At 38.4% G+C, this 14,130-nt stretch overlaps 1 protein-coding gene across 1 annotated transcript in view; it reads left to right on the forward strand.

The window, feature by feature from the left end:
* Window positions 1–13,704, forward strand: part of LOC101344283 (ATP-binding cassette sub-family A member 3-like) — a 223,043-nt gene extending 209,339 nt beyond the window's left edge. Inside the window, exons 29-30 of the mRNA XM_004373451.2 lie at window positions 12,948–13,021; window positions 13,407–13,704. Coding sequence (XP_004373508.1) covers window positions 12,948–13,021; window positions 13,407–13,547 — 215 coding nt within the window. The 3' untranslated portion in view covers window positions 13,548–13,704. The remainder of the gene's footprint in view (window positions 1–12,947; window positions 13,022–13,406) is intronic.
* The last annotated feature ends 426 nt before the right edge of the window (window positions 13,705–14,130 follow it).

A 14,130-nucleotide genomic window follows, 5' to 3' on the forward strand; every position in this document is an offset into this window, starting at 1 on the left:
GGAATGCAAAATGATACAACCATTTTGGAAAATGATATGGCGATGGCGCTTCCTCAGAAAGCTAGAAATAGACATACCATTCGATCCATCAAATATTAAACTCAATAGCAGAGAAAATAATGCCAAAATAAAACTAAGACAACAATGCCATAGAAGTAGGAAATTTAGAAAGGAATGAAATAAATAACAAAATAGTCAAAATGATTTAAAAACTTAATAGCTGGTTATTTGAGGAAAAAAGTAAAAAAAAAAACTCTAGCAAGATCAGTCAAAAACCAAGACAATGAGGAGAAATACATAACATTAGGAAAGAAGGCTATAACTAGATTTTTTTACTTGCAGTCCAGTCCATTACAACTCATGGCGACCCCATGTGTGCAAAGTAGAAGTGTTCCATAGGGTTTTCTTTTTTGTTGTCGTCGTCATTGTTTTTATTAATTTTATTTAAATGATACATGCTTATTATAAAAAGTCGTTCAAGAATATCAAAAAGTACAAACACAAGAAAAATTACCCCAAATTTCACCTCCCAGACACAACTATCATTCACCTTAGGTGAATATCATATGAATATCTCTCACCACACGTTTATATAAAAGAAGGGATAGATAATTTTTGAGAAAATGGGAATTATTCTTCACAGGCTTAATTTTTTTAATTCAGTGCATTAGTTATCTATTGCTGCATAACAAATAACCCCAAAATATAGCGGCTTAAAACAACAAACAATAATATTGTCTCATATAGTTTCAGAGGGTCAGGAATCTGACAGTTGCTTAGCTGGGTGGTTTATATCTCTGCATCTCTCGTGAGGCTGCAAACTGTCAGCTGGGACTGAAGTCATCTGAAGGCTGAACTGGGGCTGGAGGATCCACTTTGTGTGTGTGTGTGTGTGTGTGTGTGCGTGCTCTTTAGGTGAAATTTACAGAGCAAATTTTTTGTGATTGAACAATTAATACACGAATTGTTTTGTGACATTGGTTGCAATCCCCACGATGTGTCAACCCTCTCCCCTTCCCCACCCAGTGTTCCCATTTCCATTCATCTCATTTTCCTGTCCCTTCCTGCCTTCTCCTCTTTGCTTTTGGGCAGGTGTTCCCATTTGGTCCCGTATATTTGATTGAACAAGCAGAACGTTCCTCACATGTGTGATTGTTTTACAGCCTTGTCTAATCTTTGGCTGAAGGGTAACCTTAGGGAGTGACTTCAGTTCTGAGTTAAAAAGGTGTTCCAGGGCCACAGTTCCGGTGTTCTTCCAGTCTCTGTCAGACCAGTAAGTCCAGTCTTTTGTTGTTGTTGTTAATTTGAAGTTTGTTCTATGTTTTTGTCCCACTCTGTCCTGACCCTCTATTGTGATCCCTGTCGGAGCAGTTGGTGGTGGTAGCCAGGCACTATCTAGTTCTAGGTTCAGGCTGGTAGAGGCTGTGGTACTTATGGTCCATTAGCCCTTTGGTTTTCTTGTGTCTTTGGTTTTCTTCATTCTCCTTTGCTCCAGATGGGATGGGACAAGTAGATGTATCTTAGATGACAGCTTGAAAGGTTTTAAGACCCCAAATACTAGTCAACAAAGTTGAATGTAAAACGTTTTCTTTATGAACTATGTTATACTAACTGACCTAGATGTCCCCTGAGACCATGGTCCACATCCTTCAGTCCAGTAACTTGGTCCCTCAGGGACTTTGGATGTGTCTATGAAGCTTCTATGACTTTGCCTTGGTCAAGTTGTGCTGACTTCCCCTGTTTATTGTGTACTGTCTTTCCCTTCATCAGAGTTAACACTTGTCTATTATTTAGTGATTTCCACCCCCAACCCTTCCCTCCCTCGTAACTATAAAAGATTGTTTCTTTCTGTGTGTAAACCTTTTCTTGAGTTTTTATAATAGTGATCTCATACAGTATTTGTCCTTTTGTGACTGACTTCTTTCACTCAGCATAATGCCCTCCAGATTCATCCATGTTTTGAGATGTTTTGCAGATTCATCATTTCTTTTTATCATTGCGTAGTATTCCAAAGTGTATGTGTACCACAGTTTGTTTGGTACATTCATCAGTTGATGGGCACTTAGGTTGTTTCCATCTTTTTGCTATTGTGAATAATGCTGCAGTGAACATGGGTATGCATATGTCTATTCGTGTAACAGCTCTTATTTCTCTAGGATATATTCCTAGGCCCTTACTTACCTGTTAGTTTGTTGTATTGTGGGGGCTTGCATGTTGCTGTGATGCTGGAAACTATGCCACTGGTATTCGGATACCAGCAGGGTCACCTACAGTGGTCAAGTTTCAACTGAGCTTCCAGACTAAGACAGACTAGGAAGAAGGACCTGGCGGTCTACTTCTGAAAAAAATTAGCCAGTGAAAACCTAACAAATATAGCAGAACATTGTCTGATACAGTGCTGGAATGTGAGCCCCTCCAGGTAGGAAGGCACTCAAAAGATGACTGGGGAAGAGCTGCCTCCTCAAAGTAAAGTCGACCTTAATGACATGGATGGAGTCAAGCTTTCAGGATCTTCATTTGCTGATGTGGCAAAACTTAAAATGAGAAGAAACAGCTGCAAACATCCATTAATAATCAGAACATGGAATGTACAAAGTATGAATCTAGGAAAATTGGAAATCATCAAAAATGAAATGGAACACATAAACATCAATATCCTAGGCATTAGTGAGCTGAAATGGACTGGTATTGGCCATTTTGAATCAGACAATCATATGGTGTACTAGGCCGGGAATGACAAATTGAAGAGGGATGGCATCGCATTCATTGTCAAAAAGAACATTTCAAGATCTATCCTGAAGTACAGCGCTGTCAGTGATAGGATGATATCCATATATCTACAAGGAAGACCAGTTAATACAACTATTATTCAAATTTACGCACCAACCACCCACTAAGGCCAAAGATGAAGAAATTGAAGAGTTTTTACCAACTTCTGAATTCTGAAATTGATCAAACATGCAGTCAGAATGCATTGATAATTACTGGCGATTGGAATGCAAAAGTTAGAAATGAAGGATTGATAGTTGGAAAATACGGCCTTGGTGATAGAAATGACACTAGAGATTGCATGATAGAATTTTGCAAGACCAACGACTTCTTCATTGCAAATACCTTTTTTCAACAACATAAATGGTGACTATACAGGTAGCCCTCACCAGATGGAATGCACAGGAATCAAATCGACTACATCTGTGGAAAGAGAAGATGGAAAAGCTCAATATCATCAGTCAGAACAAGGCCAGGGGCCAGCTGCGGAAAAGACCATCAATTGCTCGTATGCAAGTTCAAACTGAAGCTGAAGAAAATTAGAACAAGTTTATGAGAGCCAAAGTATACCTTGAGTATATCCCACCTGTATTTAGAGACCATCTCAAGAATAGATTTGATGCATTGAACACTAATGACCAGACAGATTGTGGAATGACATCAAGGACATCATATATGAAGAAATAAGAGGTCATTAAAAAGACAGGAAAGAAAGAAAAGACCAAAATGGATGTCAGAAGAGACTCTGAAAGTTGCTCTTGAACGTACAGTAGCTAAAGCAAAAGGAAGAAATGATGAAGTAAAAGAGCTGAACAGCAGATTTCAAAGGGCAGCTCGAGAAGACAAAGTAAATTGTGTGGTTTAAAGTCAGGAAAGGTGTGCATCAGCTTGCATCCTTTCACCATACTTATGCAATCTGTACGCTGAGCAAATAATCCAAGAAGCTGGATTATATGAAGAAGAATGTGGCATCAGAATTGGAGAAAGACTTAACAACCTGCATTATGCAGATGACACAACCTGGCTTGCTGAAGGTGAAGGGGACTTGAAGCACTTACTGAAGATCAAAGACCACAGTCTTCAGTATGGATTACACCTCAACATAAAGAAAACAAAAATCCTCACAACTGGACCAATAAGCAATATCATGATAAACGGAGAAAAGATTGAAGTTGTCAAGGATTTCATTTTACCTGGATCCACAATCAACACCTATGGAAGCAGCAGTCAAGAAATCAAAAAAAGCATTGCATTGCACAAAACTGCTGCAAAAGACCTCTTTAAAGTGTTAAAAAAAAAAAAAAAAAAAGCAAAGATGTCACCTTGAAGACTAAGGTGCACCTGACCCAAGCCATGGTGTTTTCAATCACCTCATATGCATGTGAAAGTTGGTTGATGAATAAGGAAGACTCAAGAAGAATTGATGCCTTTGAAGTATGGTGCTGATGAAGAATGTTGAGTATACCATGGAGTGTCAAAAGAACAAACAGATCTGTCTTGGAAGAGGTACAACCAGAATGCTCCTTAGAAGCAAGGATGGTGAGATTACATCTCACATACTGTGGACATGTTATCAGGAGGGATCAATCCCTGGAGAAGGACATCATACTTAGTAAAGTAGAGGGTCAGTGAAAAAGAGGAAGACCCTCAATGAGATGGATTGATACAGTAGCTGCAACAATGGGCTCAAGCATAACAACGATTGTGAGGATGGCACAGGACTGGGCAGTGTGTCATTCTCTTGTACATATGGTCGCTATGAATCTGAACCAACTCGACAGCACCTAACAACAGTTTTGACACTATTTCTCCTTCCTTGATCTTTATAGTTTTCTGTTTAAATTTAGGTCATTGATACATTTTGAATTAGCTTTTGTGTATGGTGTGAGGTATGGGTCCTGTTTCATTTTTTCACAGATGGACATCCAGTTTTGCCAGCACAATTTGTTAAAAAGACTGTTTTTTCCCCACTTAATGGACTTTAGTCCTTTGTTAAAGATCAGCTGACCATAGGTGTATGGATTTACGTTTGGGTTCTCAATTTAGTTCCATTGGTCTATGTGTCTATCATTGTACCAGTACCAGGCTGTTTTGACCACTGTGGCTGTATAGTAGGTTCTGATATCAGGCAGTATGAGGCTTCCTACTTTGTTCTTCTTAGTAATTCTTATCCTAAGTTAGGCTCTCAAGAGAAGCAAAACCTGTGAAGCATCTATCTATGTATCTACCTATATATGTATAGATATATATATATAGATATATACAGAGAGATTGATTTACATGAGGGAAATGGCTCATGTGGTTGTAGAGGCTGGAGAGTCCCAAGTCTGTGGGTCAGGCTGGAGGTGTCCTCTCACTCATATTGCTGCAGGGGCTGGTGAACCCAATATCAGCAGGTCAGAGAACAGGACTCTGGCTCACAGGCTGTGGAGGCCAACAAATCCCAAGATCAGCAGGTAAGCTGGCAGGCCACTGGCTCACAGACAGCGGAGGCTGACAAAGCCCAAGATCAGCAAGTAAGCTGCTAGCTCAAATCCCTAGAACTGGAGTTCAGATGAACAGGAGCCAGCTGCAGTATCCATAGTGAGCAAAAGCCCTTGAGCCTTACCAGAAAGTCTACCTATATTGGATGCAGGCCACACCCCTAAGGAAACTGCAACTGCCTTTCAACTGATTGGCTACTCACAACAGATCCCATCATGGAGGTGATCACATTATATCAGATTTCATCATGGAGGTGATTACATCATCATACAACTGCCAGACTACATCATAACTGCCAAACCACTGAGAATCACGGCCTAGCCAAGTTGACACACAACCTTAATGATCACTATGCTTTACTGATCTGGGGCCTCTTTCTTTTCCATATAAAGTTAATGAGTAGTTTTACCGTTTCGTTAAGGAATGCGGTTGGTATTTGAGAGGGATTACATTATATCTGTAGAGCACTTTGGGTAGAAGTTACATTTTCACAATGTCGAGTCTTCCTATTCATGAGCATGGTATGTTTTCCCATTTATATAGGTCTCTTTTGGTTTCTTGCAGTAGTGTTTTGTAGTCTTCTTTGTATAGGTCTGTTATGTCCCTGGTTAGATTTATTCCTAAGTATTTTAATTTTTTAGGGGCTATATTATAAATGGTATTGTTTTCCTGATTGCCTTTTCATAGTTCTTTTTATTGGTGTATAGGAATCCTACTAATTTTTCTGTATTGATCTTGTATCCTGCTAATGTGCTGAACTTTCTATTCCAGTAGTTTTCTTGTGAAATATTTATGGTTCTCTATATATAGTATCATATCATCTGTGAATAGGGATAGTTTCACTTTTTCTTTCCCAACTTGGATGCCCTTTATTTCTTTCTCTTGCCTCAATAGCTCTAGCTAGGAATTTTATCACAGTGTTAAGTAGGAGTGGTGATAAAGGGCATCTTTGTATTGTTCTTGGTCTCGGGGAATGCTTTCAGCCTCTCCCATTGGGAATGATTTTGGCTGTTGGTTTTTGTATAGATGCCCTTTATTATGTTGAGGAATTTCCCTTCTATTCCTATTTTATTGAGAATTTTTCTGAGGAATAGGTGTTGGACTTTATCGAATGACTTTTCTGTGTCAATTGAGATGATCTGTGATTCTTTTCTTTTATTCTGTTGATGTGGTGGATTCCGTTGATTGATTTTCTAATGTTGAACCATCCTTGCATACCTGATATGAGTCCCATTTGGTCGTGGTGTATTATTATTTTTTATATAGTGCTGAATTCTATTGGCGAGAATTTTGTGGAGAATTTTTGCATCTGTATTCATGAGAGATATTGGTTTGTAATTTTGTTTGTTTTGTGTGTGGGGGGGGTGTCTATGCCTGGCTTTGGTATCAGAGTTATGATGGCTTCATTGAATGAATTTGGGAGTCTCTTCCTTTTCTATGCTCTGAAATAATTTGAGTAGTACTGGTGTGAGCTCTCTGAATGTTTGGTAGAATTCTCCAGTGAAGCTGTCCAGGCCAGAGATTTTTGTTGTTGTTTTGTGGGAGATTTTTTAATTCCCTTTCCATCTCTTCTCTTGTTATGGATCTGTTCAGATTTTCTACCTCAGTTTGTGTTAGATTAGATAGGTAGTGTGTTTTTAGAAATTTGTCCATTTCCTCTAGATTTTCAAAGTTGTTGGAGAACAGTTTTTCATAGTACTCTGCTATGATCTTTTTTATTTCAGTTTGGTCTGTTGTAATGTCCCCCATCTCATTTCTTAATTGAGTTATTTTCATCCTCTCGTGTTTTTCTTTTGTCAGTTTGGCCAGTGATGTGTCGATTTTGTTGATCCTTTCAAAGAATCAACTTTTGGTCTTGTTGATTCTTTCTATTGTTTTGCTGTTCTCTATTTCATATATTTCTGCTCTAATCTTTATTATTTCCTTTCTGATGACTGTAGGCTTCTTTTGCTGTTCTCTTTCTTTTTCTTCAAGTTGTAGGGATAACATTTTTGATGTGTGCGTTTATTGCTATAAATTGACCCCTGAGCGCTGCCTGTGCTGTGTCTCAAAGGTTTTGGTGTGATGTTTTTTCATTCACATTTGATTCTAGAAATTTTTTGATTCCACCTTTGATTTCTTCTATTACCCAGTGGTTTTAAGGCAAGGTGGTATTCAGTTTCCATTTTTTAAATTTTTTCCTTGCTCTTCCTGTTATTAATTTCCACTTTTATGGCATTATGATCAGAGAAGATGCTTTGTATTATTTAGATGTTTTTGATTTTATTGAGGGTTGCTTTGTGACCTAAGATGTGATCTGTTCAGGAGAATGTTCCATGAGCATTGGAAAAGAATGTATACTTTGCTGCTGGGTGGTGTGTTCTATACATGTCTGTGAGGTCAAGTTGGTTGATTGTGGCCTTTAGATCTTCTGTATCTTTGTTGAGTTTCTATATAGATGTTCTGTCCTTTACCGAGAGTGGTATATTGAAGTCACCTACTATTATTGTGAAACTATCTATTTCTCCTTCAAGTGCTATTAGAGTTTGTTTTATGTATTTTGGATCCCTATTGTTGGATGCATAGATATTTATTAATGTTATGTCTTCTTGGTGGATTGTCCCTTTAATCATTACATAATGTCCTTCCTTGTCTTTTATGTTGGATTTTGCCTTAAAGTCTATTTTATCTGAGATTAGTATTGCTACTTCTGCTCTTTTTTTGGTTGCTGTTTGCTTGATACATTTTTTCCATCCTTTGATTTTTAATATATTTATGTCTTTGTTTCTAAGTTGTGTCTCTTGTCAACAGCATATTGATGGGTCATTCTTTAATGCATTCCGTCACTCTCTGTCTCTTTATGGGTGTATTGAAGCCATTTACATTCAGTGTGATTATCGATAGCTCTGAGTTTATTGCTGTCTTTTTTTTTGTGCTTTGTGTATGTCTGTGGTTCTGGTGTTTTCTTTGTTCCTCTTATTTTTCTGTGCTAAGTTCCTTTTGTTTGTGGACTTTCTTTTCATTTTTGTTATTATACATTTTGTGTTCATTGAGTGTTTATGTTTTTCTTCTTTTTTATTTTGATAAGTAGGTTTGTTAACTATCTTTCTGGTTACCTTGAAATTTACACTTATCTTTCTATGTTTAAACCATTTATATATACTTGATATCACCTTGATTTCCTCTCCATTTGAAAGTTCTGTACCCATACCGTTTATTCCCCTTCTTATTGTTTTGACATTGTTGACATTTACAGATTGATGTCTCTGGTTTCCTGTTTTAAATTTTTTAGTTTTTACTATTGAGAGTTCATTACCTAGGCTGGTATCTGGCTGATGCTGTCCTGTGTCCTAGACTCAGGTTATTGTCTGATGTTGTTGGTTCTCTAACTGAAGGACTCCTTTTAATATTTTTTGTAAGTTTGGTTTGGTTTTTATGAATTCCCTTAATTTCTGTTATCTGGAAATGTTCTTATTTCACCATTGTATTTGAGAGAGAGTTTTGTAGGATATATTATTCTTGGTTGGTGTTTTTTTTTTTTCCTTTCAAGGTTTTATATATGTTATCCCATTGCCTTCTTGCCTACATAGTTTCTACCAGGTAATCAGAGCTTAGTCTCATTATTTTCCCTTTATAAGTGACTTTTCGTTTTTCTCAAACTGCTCTTGGGATACTTGGTCTTTGATTTTGGCAAGTGTGATAATGATATGTCTTGGTGACTTTCTTTTGGGGTCTATCCTATATGGGTTTCATTGAACTTCTTGGGTGGACAGCTTTTTGGTTTTCATAATATTAGAGAAGTTTTGTGCCAGCAAATCTTCAACAATCCTGTGTTATCCATTTTCTCCTCCTGTTCTGCATCTCTGATCATGTGCAAATTTTCGCTCTTGATCGTATCCCACATAATTCTTAGAATTTCTTCATTTTTCTTCATTCTTTCTCTGATTTTTCCTCAAAGGGCATCAATGGATTTGTCTTCAGTTTCACTGATTCTGTCTTCCATTGTTTTAAGTTTGCTCCTACAACCTTCTATTGAGTTGTCCATTTCTGAAATTTTGTTGTTTATCTTTTGGATTTCTAATTGCTGTTTCTGTGTGGTTTCTAATTGTTTATTTATTTTGACATTTAGTTCTTGTATTATTTTCCTGGATTCTCCTATTGCTTTGTCTGTGTTCTCCTTGATTTTGGCTAGGTGTTCGTTGTCTTTGTCTATGTTTTCCATTGTTTTGTCTATTTTTTCCTTCATTTTGTCTGTGTTTTCCTTGATCTCTTCCCTAGTCTCTTAGAGTACTCTTAATGTTAGATTTTTGAATTTCAGATCAGGTAGTTCCAGTGCCTTTTCTATACCAGAAGGTCGTCTGATGCTTTATTTTGGTCACTTGCTAGATCTGTCTTGTCCTGCTTTTTTATGTTTTGACATTGTCTGCTGCCTCCAAGATATTCAGGTATTATTTTCGTTCTTTCTTTATTGTTTGTTTGTTTCATCCTGGTTTTTTGCTTTGTTTTGATACGTCAGGGTGGCAGGCCAGGCGTGCTTTGTTGCTTGCTCATCTGTGGGCATGATAGCTCTCACTGTGATGTTCAGATGAGCAGCGCAGGTTTCTCAGCTGTGATGCAGTGGGGCAGGTTCAGCAGGGGGAGGAGGGTGCAGGGCTGGTTCTACTCGGCCGCAGCACAGTGGGGCAGAGCTTGCGGGGGGGTTTCCACTGGACTGTGGGGCAGTGGGGCAAAGCCGGTGGGTGGGGAGGGCAGTGGCACAAGGCCTGTTCTGCTCAGCCATGGCACAGTGGAGCAGAGTTGGTGGGAGGACAGAGGCAGAGGGGTGTAAGGGGCTAAATGAGGGGTGATGGAGGGGCTCATATTGTGGTCCCCAACAGTCAGGGCTGCTGGGATGGGGAAGTTCATGCCACTGTTTGCCAAAAGTGTGGGGGTTGTAGGAGCATGCTTCTCTGGTTACTGTGTGAGAGTGTATGGGCACTTCCTCGAGCTGCAGCCAGCAAACGGGCTCTTCTTACTTTGCTCAGAGTGTGTCTGTGCTGTTCCTCTATCTCCTATTGGGAGTTCCGTGAAGGTGCCTTTCTGTGCTCTTTGTGTGGGGTTGTTGGCTTTATCCCAAGATGCCTGCACTGTGCTATGCCGGTTGGCAGGGAACTTCCACTCCGTATCTCTACTTGTTTGCTGTTTTTGATATTTTTTCTCAGTGGCTACCGATCTAATACTTTATCCCTTCATTTACAGTTCAGGGTTCCAGGATTGACATCAGTATCTATTCTACTTGGTTTTTTGGGTCTTTGTTGCAGACGGATGGTTTGGTACATCTGAGTAGTCTGCCACCTTGGCTCCGCCTCCCTTGAATTTTCAGTATAATAGGCGTTATGGGGATTGGTTCATAAGTACGGGTTTTATATAAGTTGGACATTTGCAACCAGGGGACTGCCTGTAATTATAAAACAATATGGGAGAACTACTACCAAACATATTGGTACTGTTAATAAATGTAAATCGGCTTAATTCCCCATTAAAGTTTAACTCTCTTGGTAGTGTACATGATAAACACTACCAAAACAAACTGAATCTGACAAGTTAAAAATAAAAGAATGAGCTCATACCCTCATGCTAACCCATACTTGGCCTTTAGCCATTCATTAAAAAGTTTTATCTAAATCTTCTTACCAGCTTATATGTGGTCCACCAGTGTCTGCCTTGTGTCAACAGATGCTCTGGTCCTTTTTCTCCTTGCAGGCTCCTGTCTCTCACCAGATTCTGGGTTAGTTTTTCTCCTATGTTTGCCTCATGAGAGAATTGATGGGATCAAGAAAAGTCATTTATTTTCAGTTTGTCCAGCCTTTCCTTGTTATAAGGTGTCATGGATTGAATTATGTCCCCCCAAAATATGTGTATCAATTTGGTTAGGCTATGATTCCCAGTATTGTGTGATTGTCCTCCATTTTGTCATCTGATGCAATTTCTCTTGTGTTGTAAATCCTATCTCTACAATGCTGATGAGATGGGATTTGCAGCCATTACATTAATGAGGCAGGACTCAAGCTACAAGATTGGATTGTGTATTGAGCCAATCTCTTTTGAGAAATATAAAAGAAAAGCGAGCAGAGAGACATGGGGACCTCATACCACCAAGAAAGAAGTGCTGGGAGCAGAGCATGTCTCTTGGACCCAGGGTTCCTGCGTGGAGAAGCTCCTAGACCAAGGGAAGATTGATGACGAGGACCTTCCTCCAGATCCGACAGAGAGAGAAAGCCTTCCTCTGGAGCTGACGCCCTGAATTTGGACTTCTAGCCTAGTAGACTGAGAATAAACTTCTGTTTGTTGAAGCCATCTGTTTGTGATATTTCTGTTACAGCAGCAGTAGATGACTAAGACATAAACGTAAGAGAGATACTCTGTATCTCCAAGGTGAAACCAAAATAGGTACAACCAATTTTAAAAAGAGACATGGCCCAACGATTCCACCTACAATTGAGGAGATAGGTAAAATAATATTCAAATCAGCAATGTTCACAATAGTCAGACATTAAAACAACCCATATGTCTATCAGTAGTTGAGTGGAAAATAAATGATAGAACATTCATACACCAGAGTACTTTGCAGAAAGAACAATGAATAGAATAATAGCTGTATGCAATATGAATGAATCTTAAAATCATAATACTGAGTAACAGAAGCAGAAATAAAAGAACATACACTGGATGATTCCATTCATATCAAGTTCAAAAGTAGGAAAAATAAAGCTACAATGTTTAGAGCTACAAATTTTAGGTAAAAAGACAATAAAGGAAATGCTCACAATATCAATGAAGGTATTGGTTATTTTTTCTGGGGGATAGACACTGGGAAGGGTAACATGTCTAGGGTACTATTACTTGACCTGGATAGGGTGGTTTCATGAGACTTTACTTTGAAGAATTAATTAGGTTCTATGGTTCAGATATTTCACAATAGATGAGCTCTTATGTGATCATGGAGACAAGACATTCATTAAGACTAACATTATAAAAATCACACATCATTACATACATGTTTTTTTCCTTTAAACATTTTTAATCTTAGTTAATTCAATTTTGTAATAATCTGCAAATATGCAATGATAAATATATATATGTATATATATACGTATATATATGTTTGTTTTTAATTAGGAATGGATACCACGCTCTTTCCTCTCATTCCTTCAGCGTATTCTTAATTCACCTATAAAAGAAACAAGAACATGCACCCTGACTTTGGTGACTTACAGATCTGATTTCGTCTTTCACACAGCATGGAGATTGCATAATCACGAGAATGGGGAGGAGGACTTACCCTGTTCTCCTCCCCACCAAACACACTATATGTGCATGTGTAAACACACAACCAGGAGGAAAATGCTCCAAATCCATATTCCCAGCACTATGTTTAGGAATAACATCTTGTAGTAACATGAAAATTTTAGAAGGCTCAGGTTTTTTTACATTGAGCATGTGAGGTGACACTTTCCCGTGCCTAAAAGTGAGTAGCCTCAGCAACTGCTAAGAACTCTAGATAATGACTAGAGTCATTATCTTTCCGCTGAAAGAATTAACCATGACATGTGTACCAAAGAGTGTGGACTTTTGGATTCTGTCTTCTTTTGTATTAACCACATCAATTCATTCCTCTATTGTATATACTTACGTTGATGTAAGATTATTCATCTATCATGTCTTTCCTTTCTTAGGAAGTGTCATTAAGCAGGAGAATCAAAGGATTGTTAACTACTACATCCCCAGCAAGGACAATAGCTGGGCAAAGGTGACTATAGAAACCATACCCTTCTAACATTACATGTAAAGAGAGCACTAATGATGGGAAGTATTTGATATTCAAGCATGTGGAATGGGAGCCTGGCATTATGGGTACTTTTCAAAAGCCCTGGATGAGTTTAATTGCTTGAACTTTCTGACCATAAATCCCATTATTAATCCATGCCCATCAAGAAAATGAGGACTGACAGCTGCCTTCTCTCTGTGCTCGATTATCTATTCCTTCTACTTTCTCACCTTCCCCTTCTGTGCCTTTTGTCATCCAATATAAATTTGACAGGGGTTGGAGGAATGTGATGGAGGGAAGTTCATCTGGGTTGGGGACTGTGAGGGGACTGCAATGGTAACGGCATTTGTTGTTGTGGTGGTTAAAGGTGTTTGGAATTTTGGAGGAAGCAAAAGAGGAATTCAGTTTAGAAGACTATTCCATCAGTCAGATAACTCTGGAACAAGTCTTCCTGACCTTTGCTTACACAGATAAAGCAGAAGATGAATATAAAAAAAAAGTACCATGAGATTCAGTTACAACCAGTCTTTCTTGGACCGATCCCTGCTGCATCTGGATACAGAGAAGGAAATTTTTGTCTGTGTAATCTTGGTGTAAATATATTTCAATAATAAAGAGTCCCCCAATGGAAAACACTTGTCCCCTTCTTTCTAGATTTAGGTGAGTGGCCTGTATATCGAGGAGGTGTAAATATGATGACATTTGGTGAAATTCCTATTTTCTCTCCTAGAAATAAGGAAAAGCAGCATTTATCAGGGTAGGGACAAGAACCAATTCCTGAGTATTCTGAATGTATGAACAGAAACATCTGTAAATGATGGTACTGTCAGATGGGACAGCCCAAAGAGCATGAACTTTACGTTTCAGCAGCTGAGTTATGGGTAAGAGTAGTCTAAGACCTGGAGAAGATAAACTTTTACGTGACTATACAAACACACACACGAATTTTATACCAAAAAAAAAAAAATCTAATTAAAATCATTATCAAGATTTGAGTGGTGAGTTGGGTTACTATTTCCAAAACCCAAACTAAGATACTTAGTCTTCATTTGTAAGAATTTTTAGAGTCTAAGAACAGACAGCCAAAAAAA

The sequence above is a fragment of the Trichechus manatus genome, unplaced genomic scaffold, assembly GCF_000243295.1.
Source record: "Trichechus manatus latirostris isolate Lorelei unplaced genomic scaffold, TriManLat1.0 scaffold00024, whole genome shotgun sequence".
In the NCBI taxonomy this organism is placed as follows: Eukaryota; Metazoa; Chordata; class Mammalia; order Sirenia; family Trichechidae; genus Trichechus; species Trichechus manatus.